At 44.9% G+C, this 10,040-nt stretch overlaps 1 protein-coding gene across 1 annotated transcript in view; it reads left to right on the plus strand.

Annotated features, from left to right (window-relative positions):
• The first annotated feature begins 866 nt into the window (after window positions 1-866).
• The window catches only part of plpp2b (phospholipid phosphatase 2b), an 18,601-nt gene continuing 9,427 nt past the window's right edge, over window positions 867-10,040 (plus strand). Inside the window, exon 1 of the mRNA XM_030372891.1 lies at window positions 867-1,363. Coding sequence (XP_030228751.1) covers window positions 1,303-1,363 — 61 coding nt within the window. The 5' untranslated portion in view covers window positions 867-1,302. The remainder of the gene's footprint in view (window positions 1,364-10,040) is intronic.

Below are 10,040 nucleotides of genomic sequence, written 5' to 3' on the forward strand. Positions count from 1 at the left end.
GGATCTTCACACCTCTAGAAACTGGCAGGAAAAACGTACCTCCGGGGGCTTGAACCAACATCCATGCGTCGACTCTTCAACGCTCCTCGTGAGGAGGAAGCATGTGGAGGAAGGAGCGCCTCGCTGCTGTTAAAGCCTCTGGCCGTTATGTAGGTCCTCATACATCTCAAGCTCTCATTTGAATAGCAATGAGTTCAAAGGGAACGTACAGATATAAAGTGAAAAACCTCTATGTTGTTTATTTTTCATTGATGGAATACATGTGTATATTTTGAATACAATGTTGTGTTAGGATATTTAGTATTGACAACGATAAGCATATCCGCAAATTATTTTATAATAGTGATGCACATTCATGGTTATTATAAGCCGTCAAGGGAGATGGAAATGATTATGTTAAAACTACGTTTTCATTATAGAGAAAGGGTGATATCACACACTTGCACGCGGTTTTGAAGCAGTTCTTGCTTCGCCCAGGAGAGGGCAGAAAATGATCTCTTCATCTGTACACAACAGTGATAAACATCTTCATTTTAAAGGTTATGTTATGCATTTGTCTGATAAAAAAGGATCAGAGGGAGGATTGATAGGATAGATAATTTGCATGAAAAATAGCATTCTTTCATATATCACAGATCTATATAGGTCTACAGCCATTATATAACTTAATGAGGTGCAGATAGATCGATTGATTGGAGTCTACTCCAGGCTGTGAGCAGTTGTGCTAAAGATACATATATTTGAAGCAGTGTGTGGTACCGTCATAATTTATTGTGTATAGTCATAGAAGTGGGCATCATGTGCAGATAGACACAGAGGAGCCAGACGAGCTGACGAGGAAGTCGGGATTGAGGAGGAGGAGGAGGGATCATTGCAGCGGGGTGTGTTGTTTGGGGAGAGAGAGAGAGAGAGGGTTATATTGGATACTTGTACGCCAGGAATGCTGTGAAAACGAAGGATCTCTGTGCACGACTTCCAGCCGTGAACTCCCAATTTGCGTGCCGACGGTTCATATCCCTAAAGACATTCGGCCGGCTTTTGTTTGAACATGTTTTTATTGAACCGATCTTGACTTTAAAGTTCTACCTATGTTGTCAGTGGCACTACAGGTAGTTGGGAAGACGATCCCGGAAGAACTCGTACTACAGGTTGCCAGTTTGTATTCAAAGCCTGCTGCTGGCTTTTTACTATAGGACGAACGAATCCACCTAACGCAATTCATGTCATCGGAAATTTTTCTGAATTAGTAGCCTGGTTTTTCAGTATTTCCCCCTAAATCCTGAATTAGTAAACGGAAAGAAAATGAAGGAATTACGGAAAAAGAAAGTGTACGTTGTGATAGACGTGCTGTGCGTGGTTGTTGGTAAGTTGTCTGCTCACTGTATCCTACACGTCAACTGTATATCAGCAGAACAAAATGTTGTCAAGTAGTACTGTGTCCTTTAATGTGGCCTAATTGTTGCTTTTCATAGTACTTATTGCATGCGCTTTGCTAATATCATTTATTATCAAATGCACACATGACATGTGTGCATGATATGGCTCATGGTTGTATGCCACATCATTAAAATATCTGCGACTCATTAAATTGCATGACACACAAATTGACCCTTGGATTCAGATGTTATAAAACCTCACCTTTCCTGATCTAATAGTAATTTCATAGCTTGCTTAAAAAGAGAAGAACAGTACAAATGTTAGGCCTCATTTAAAGCCTAAGTTTAAAACCAGCATTTTTCAATGCACTACATTTATCACCATGCATGCCACAAATGCACACATCAAATAATGCCACTGAGTTTTTTTGGACTATAGAAACAAGCCGTTCATTCTTATTTTATGTGACCAGAAACGCAAGCCGTTCATTCTTACTTTATGTGACCAGAAATGCAAGCCGTTCATTCTTATTTCATGTGACCGCCGGGGCTCCCCTATTGTTCAGCAAACACTGCAGAATAATATTGGTTTTCTATGACTCAAGGAAGCTGAATGTTTGTTTAGAAATTGATATGCTTCTCCTATACTTTCCTCAATATTTTGTCATTACCTCTCCAAGTGTGTGTGTGTGTGTGTGTGTGTGTGTGTGTGTGTGTGTGTGTGTGTGTGGTCTACCTGAGAAATGTGCAAGAAATGTTTCTAAAATGACTGGCTCATATTTTCCAAAACTAGTGCAACTTGCCTATTATAGACACAGCAGTCAAATGTTTGCTCGGGGAAGGAGGGGGGACTGTTTAGAACTCTTTTAGGACATACACAAGCGCTGCCAATAATGTGGTAGTGTTGAATATCCTCGGTTGGTGGGTGGTTTCGGTTCTGCTTTAGTCATGCAGCTCCCCATCAGTGTGTGTGCGTGTGCGTGTGTGTGTGTGTGTGTGTGTGTGCGCGTGCGTGTGCGTGTGTGTGTGTGTGTGTGTGTGTGTGTCTCCAAATTTAGTTCATGCATCTTAACCAGCAATCTCCCTCCCCTGGATTTTAAGGAGCTGAATCTGCTGTTGGATTTTGCATTGATGCTACCTGCTTATTGTTGCTCATGTAAGGCATGAGCGAGCATGACAGTTTCCCCATCCCCAAGTCGTCTTGCAATTATAAATTGGCGTGTCCTGTAATTACCCTAACAACTTGGCTAGGAAATTTGTATTTAAAAGTAAAAAAAAAGGAAATATACTTTTTTTTTCAGCATGCTTTTTTTCAGAATGCTTTTCATTCACTCAACATGGCTTTGCAAGAGGTCGCCTTTGAAAACTTTTATTTAGGACAATATGGGAACGGTTAAGAAGTGAGTTAAGTTAACCTTTTTGAGATGAATTTGCTTAGCTACTTAAATTACCTGACTAATTCCTCCCATGAAGACCTTTTTACAATGCTTGACATTCATTAAACTTCACTCTGTAATGCTCTTTATGTTTCCCTCTCTTTCACCTCCCCTCGCCCAATCATGATTTGTTCAGCCACATCATGGCTATTCAATTATAATCTATGTGGATGAAAAAACCTGTTCTGTCTTAGTCACACCGGTCCGGTCCTGGACCAAAGTCCAGCTGCCAGGCTATTCTTAATGAGGCAAAGGCAGGTGGGCCGAACAGTGGAAAACCCTGTGGAGGCGAGTCTACAACACCACAATGGAGAACACTCCTAGACGAGCAAACAATTAAAGGCTCGTCGTGCAAAATTACGTCTCTAAAAGATGTTGACTTAAATTAGCTACATGTTCCTTCGGCTAATACCTTAAAACCTGCCCCCCTTCCCCCATGGCAACCAAGCTGTCATCTCCCTCGTTCTACCTTGTCTATCAATTTGGGATTCGGTTAGGCAAATTTATAAAGTAGGAGGTGCATCTGTTGTTGACATGCTTTTAAAAGAACGACGGGGAATCAAATAAAACCCCTTTTCTGGGTCTGGCACTTTGGGAAGAAGGTATATAACAGTAATTTTTACCATTCAAATGCTAAAATAGATTAAAGGCAATATTTAACAGTGTTGAACCTGAATCCGTTTAATAGTTCATTGATCTCTTCCGCATAAGGTTGAGTTTTCTAAATAATAGTTCTTATTTATACTAGTTAGACATCTGTGCGATCCATCAAGCCAGATATATGATACGCCTTGAATCTCTCTTCTCCAGTGTTTCCTTCTTGAAAGATGTTTTGTTGATATACCTCCATATTCATTCCTCCCTCCAATATTCTGTCTTCGGTTCTGTCTGCCCCTACCCCTCCTCCTCCTCCTCCTCCTCCGTCTATGTGCTATGTAAATCACAGACAGAGAAGGCGATTGCGTGTGTGTGTGTGTGTGTGTGTGTGTGTGTGCGTGTGTGCGCACAGAGGGACAGGTCTGGGTAACCATCTCCCTTGCCGAATGAGTCTAGCTACCGCATAAGTGCATGACCTCTGCCTATACAGTAGGCAAATTTTTCTCGGAGCATGCAGCAACCTGAGCACTTGTTGGCAGAAGCATTGTGTGATGCTGAAGGCCATCTAAACACCAATGAGCTGTTAGGTGTGTGTGTTTGACTAAGGGCCTCAAGGCAAGGCATGGGTACATGACTCATACGCACACATACACAAACACACACATGTATACTTATGAACACATACGTACATACCCTTCTTTAATATATGCTCCACTTAACGCCCAACCTATCTCATACACACACTCTTTATGTTAAACCTGTTTTTGTCAAGTCTCTTATAGATCTGTTCTTTAGCACAATCACTCATGAGTGAGCCTGCACATGTTATGGATTGAGATACCTGAATGGTAGTGGATGATTACCAGAGTGTTACCGTGAGTTACCGGTGAGTCAGACTTGTCAGAGGATGTTGAGGTTCCACAGCCACGCTAAAGATAAATCCTAATCGTCATCATCATCAGACGATCTTTTAAAAATAGACCACTCGTGTTCGTTCTCGAAATAAAGATGGCCACCATGAGGTTGTTCCTTCTTATCTCGATTGATCACTTTGTCATTATCATGGGCGCATTTAAAATGTGTTTCTTCGAGTTGACTTGCTACCTGTTCACTCACTCTATTAACTGTTAACTTGTAATAAAAGCAAGGGAGCATAGCTTTTGCCCCTGAAACTTTGAAAAGCGTTTAACATGAGTGGTGCTCCTTGGTCCAGCTGGTTCTGCCTCATAACTGGGCTCTTGTCTTATCGGTTCTCAATTGATCAACATGAACTTCATCCAAACATCCTGTTTCTCACCAAAACTGTTTGGACAATGGAGCCGATTCCCTAAACATTCCCCAAGTGGCGTGTTTTTTTCCCCCAGATTTTTTTATTTTATTCTTGATCTTGTTATTCTCCTTCTCATTTCCCCCTGCCAAATGTCACATGAAGTCATCGCTCCATTGACTTTGGAATCCTCTAGCTCAGACAGCGGCAGCGTTTGTTTTGTGTTTTGTGTGTCAGCGGGTCTCCTGGGAGACTTTGTGTGCGGGGACTTTTTGTGCTGAGAGGGTCGCTTGTCATGAGTTCTCAGAGAAAGGGCCCCGCACACACGGACAGAAACACTGGATCCCAGCAAAGCTTCGTCATGGAAACCCAAAGGCTTTGAGCAAACATACACATGTCCCCTTAACATATTTCTCAAGAATAACATTTTATTGGTGGGTTGGGGGGACTCTTTTGTTTGGTTTGCTGGCCTTTTGATTATATTGGCATATTTTTCTGTAACCATTCCCTCGCACATTCTATAGACAACCCTATGTTATGAGGGAGCACGAACGTCCTTTTATGACTTGTGGCGTATGAGCCGTGCTATTTGGATCTCCCCCGTTCTAAATGCGTTTGCCGTCTAGACCAAAACCTGTGTGGTCCGTTCCCTTTGATCCTCTCCTAGCCACCCTTTCTAAAGAGCAAAAAAATAAAAGAACCGGCTTTGATTGCTGAACCAGGTTTAGCTGCTTTTGATCCGTCCAATTTGCCTCCCTCTCTGCCTCTTTGCCTTCCCTTTCGTCCCTGTTAGGTGCCCAGCATGCGTGAATGATGGAGGGAGCCAAACAGTGGGGATTAAACCCAGAGAATGAGCCTCAGCGGCAGGGGTGGCGGCAGCGCTGGTGCCGGTGCTGGTGGGATTTGGTGTGACCGGCCGGGCTGGGCGTTTCCTCGTCTGAATTAGAATTCCAGAGGCCGCTGCCAGCGGAAGGTTGTAGGATCAGCACATACCTTCCACATTAGTCAGTCCAGGGGAGAGAGACAGAGAGAGTGAGAGAGGGAGAGGGATGGAGAGAGAAAGGTGGAACTACTGGTTGGTCTTTTTGTTTTTAATGAGATCAGTTCCTGGATGTGTGGTAACCGAACAGTCAATTGGTATCCCTTCTCGTGTGTGTGTGTGTGTGTGTGTGTGTGTGTGTGTGTGTGTGTGTGTGTGTGTGATTGGCGAGAGATGCACTTTATAAAGAGAGATACTTTATCAATTGGATTGAAAGGAAAATATAGAGAGCTTAGCAGTAACCAGGGAGAGACCAGATGAAGGAAACGTTAGACGACTAGCACTGACTGAGCACTTTCAGGAAGTCAAAGAGAGGTACAGACGCACAACGCAATAGAATACGATCCCCCATTCGACAAACCCACTTGGAAAGTAAATGTTGATTCCAATAGAAGATCACTGTCTCGAATGCATAAAAAATGTACAAAATAAAAGGCCCACAATTTTCACGCTTGAAAAACACAGAACAGACCTGCACCGAAAGTACGACTTATCGAAAACCCTGTGGCTGTTTTTGCAATCTAAGGCTCAGTAGTCAGGCCTCCACATATTCGGACCTCCAGGTCCAAGCAGAGGAACCCCCTTAAGTAGGTGTGATGGTGATTAGGGAAGCGCACGAGCGTCCAGTTAACGGCGGCACTGTGCCCCGTAATGTCTCCCTGATTGGTCCGGGCTCTGACCTTGACACTGATGAGAAGGTCACCTGAAAGAAGGACAATCCATCCGTGATTTTATGAGGGGAAAAAAAAGGAGAGACAAATACAGAGAGAGATAGAGAGGGAGAGAAGGCGGATGTGAAAAGCCTGAAACTGGTGTGCATGTGGTTTCAGACGGTCTTGTGTAATTATTCACAAGACGGCTAAATAAAGCTGCCTCCCGAACAATGGCGCTGTATTCACCACAGCGAGAGAGATGCCGTGATCTCTGGAAATGACAGATTGAAAGTAGGAGGGGCCGGGGAAAGGCGCGGGGGGCTGTGTACCGATAAGTACACAATGGAGGACACAGATTAGCTGTGGCATAAGATAAACGGTTGGGGGGGGGGGGGGGGGGGGGGGGGGGGGCAGGACAAAGCCAACAACTCCTCTGTCAAGCAGAGAGAATGATGTAGACTTGGCTTGCATCAAGGTGAATCTGTCATTTTCGCTGAACACGGCATCTCTCTCCCTGTAGTGAAAACAGCCCCGTCGCCATTGGATGCATCTTTATTTGGCACTCTTGTAAATAATAAAAAATTATCCTGCAGGCTGTCATTTACGGAGTTCTTCCTCGACTTGTATGTGTGTGTACGTGTGCGTGTGTGTGTGTGTGTGTGTGTGTGTGTCTGTGTGCGAGTCACACCGCAGGTCTGATGATTAGAAGCATTTCAACTCATTGGAGTGAGGTGAAAAGCATCATGGAGGGCGGGGTTGGGGGGTTTTGGGGGTTGTTCATCGGAGAAGGAAAGCCCATGGTCTCTGCATCCTGTAACTTCAAACGGGGGGCTTTCAGGGGGAGAGCTGTGGGACTGGCAGGGGGAGATTACCCGGCATTCCTCTGGCGGGTGGCGTTTCCTCCCACTGTGATGGCAGGTGTTCCCGTGCCCCGGCGCTTCCTCTAGCCGCCCTCCTTCCCTCCTCCTCTCCTTGCTTCCTTCTCTTTCTCAAGAGAGACAGACGAGGGTGGGGGGAGAGAAAGAGCCTGGGCCGGCGGCCGTGGGGTCTCGGGTTTCTTCCGGGGTTCGGCTGAAGGCGAACACACAGGTGTGTCTCTAGGGAGGAGGCTTTGGAGGTCCGCAGCGGGCCTGTGGCGGGTCTGGTGGCATCCCCGAGACCAAGCACTGTCTGGTTTTAGGTCTATTTTCGACCCTCTTTTGGACTGTGTGTGTGTGTGTGTGTGTGTGTGTGTGTGTGTGTGTGTGTGTGTGTGTGTGTGTGTGTGTGTGTGTGTGTGTGTGTGTGTGTGTGTGTGTGTGTGTGTGTGTGTGTGTATGTTTGCATCTGTGTGGCTTGTCTCGTTGGATGTGTTCTAGCTTACGGTAACGACCCAGGTGTCTGCATCTCGTAGGGACTTTGCCTGACTGCCAGCGTTTGTTTTCCTTGTTTTTCGTACAAACAAGGAAGAACCGTTCAAACAGTACTAAGTCCAACACGCAGCCCAATCAATGGTCGTCGGTGAACCCGGAGGTAAACCCTGTCCCTGCTTCTTGAGGCCGGGTTGGGCCGTGCGGTACTCCCGCCCAACGGATCGGTCTCTCGGAGATCTGGCGACACTCTGAAGACCAGAGTACCTTTTGAGTTTGTTAAAGAAGGGGAAAATGAATAACCGATAAATACCCAGTATTGCTCCCTTAACATTTTCTTTTAAAACACTTTTTTCCCCCATGAACTCTCTTGGAAGTGATGATTGATTGAAGAAAGCAGCACATTTCTTCATTAGCTGCTGGCACTCTTCAGTCTCCTCCCCCCCCCCTACCCCCTTCCTTCCATTCCCCCTGCCGTTATTAATGGTCCTTGTGGAAAGTGTTAAAAGCTTCATAAGAGCTGAGGTCAGTCACCTCTTGGTTGCAAAGGTAAAATTAATTGTTGTTTTTTTTTTAAATAAGTTTATATGGCAGTTTTGGAGTTTTAAAAGTGATTAGTACCCTGATTTTGTCCAGACCAGGGCTTAAACTTCAATACAAGCTGCTAGGGTTACCATGTTGAGTCAACCGTGCCACACCCACCCTAAAGGGAACTCGTTTTGAATAGAGGCTCAAATAAAATAAATGTTGTTTGCATTTCCACTCTTTTTTTTTTTGCATGCAAAAAGTCAACATTTCATTCTATGAAGAGTTCGTATTTAGTGACGTCATATGGAAACTGTGTGTGTGTGTTTGTGTGTGTGTGTGTGTTCAGTGTGACCCTCTCTCGCAGCTGTAATGACAACGATCCATGTAGCTCCCAAGCCCACTCTCCCCTCCTTCCCCCTTCGACATGTAAATTACATGATGATTATATTTAGCCTTCAAATAACGTTAGTGTTTCAGAATGCGGACACGCAAATCAAGTCTGAAATTTCTAATAATGTGTATCAAACATTCAGCCTTGAGGCTTGGGCGGATACAAATTGGAATTTTCTAAATGGAAAGATTACTGGCCGTGTTCACGCTAACGCATGAGATTACATCTTTGCAGTGCTGCATTCTGATTGGGTGAATAGCCCTTCCATGTTTTGACTGCACTTGTGTAATGAGCCATCACTTCTGAACCACCCATTTTCCAAATGGGTTTCTTCCCACAAGGAAAACGACTTCTGATGTCTACTTATTGTGATGATCCAACTGTATGGTGATGTTGTGGAGGACCAGTAATGACTGATAATCTATTAAATGGAATGGTAATATTATTCTGGAGAGTATATTAACAAAAAAGGCCTTAGAAAGATTTCCTCACGTAGAGATGGCTACGCCCGATTCTTGACTTTCTGCTGGTCTGCTAGTCCCTTGCTGGCGTCTGACAGAAGGCAGGATGCTGGAGACGCGAACGAGTGCTGCTTTCCAAACGCCACACGAGTGATCTCCCTGAGGTCCTCTCAGACAGGATGTCAGTGGTTGTCTGAGTCTCCATATCCTGCCACAGGATTTGTAATTTGTGTTTGTGTGTGTAAGGAATGAAGGGGGTAATGGAAAGAACTAGGCTCTTAATGTGGATGTCTATACACTGAGAAGGCTGCTGCACCTGCACCCAGGTTGCGTGCTGATTCCGGTCGGTAAGTGGTGAGAGACTGTTTTAGAGAGGACAGGTGTTGTTCAGCTGTTGACCTTCACAAGGCAGCGTCGTCAGGGAGGGAGGGAAAAGGGGGACAAATGTGATCCGATTGGCCGATGAAATGCACTCCTCCGTCTTTGTTGATAAGAGGCCGTTTTTCAGGGTTTTTGTTTTCTGTTTGGGAGTTGGAAGCAGGGCACACAGCCTCGTCCGCCCTCCCAGTATGGACTGAATCCAAACTGCAGGACAGCCTGTTCCCAAGACAACTTATGATTGTCACATGAGCTCAATTATCATATCGCATTGCTTATAACACAGACTCGATTCGAATTGAATTTGATACACCCCCCATCACGAGGATTGGGGCATTTCTCGACAGTCAACAACACACTGTTTAAAGAGAGGGCCCTTGTCTTGTTGTGGCTTTCTCAATGCCTCATTATGTCTCACTGCTCCTTCCAGGCAAGGTTACTAGGAGTCAGTAAGCAGTTATGTGTTTAGGTTATAGAGCGCTTTTGTTTACTCTCTTCCAGACACAAAGCCTCCATTTTCTGGTGGCCTCGGTGTCCCTAGCTTACCAAGCCGAAAAAATGCCTT

The sequence above is a fragment of the Gadus morhua genome, chromosome 12 (assembly GCF_902167405.1).
Source record: "Gadus morhua chromosome 12, gadMor3.0, whole genome shotgun sequence".
Lineage (NCBI taxonomy): Eukaryota > Metazoa > Chordata > Actinopteri > Gadiformes > Gadidae > Gadus > Gadus morhua.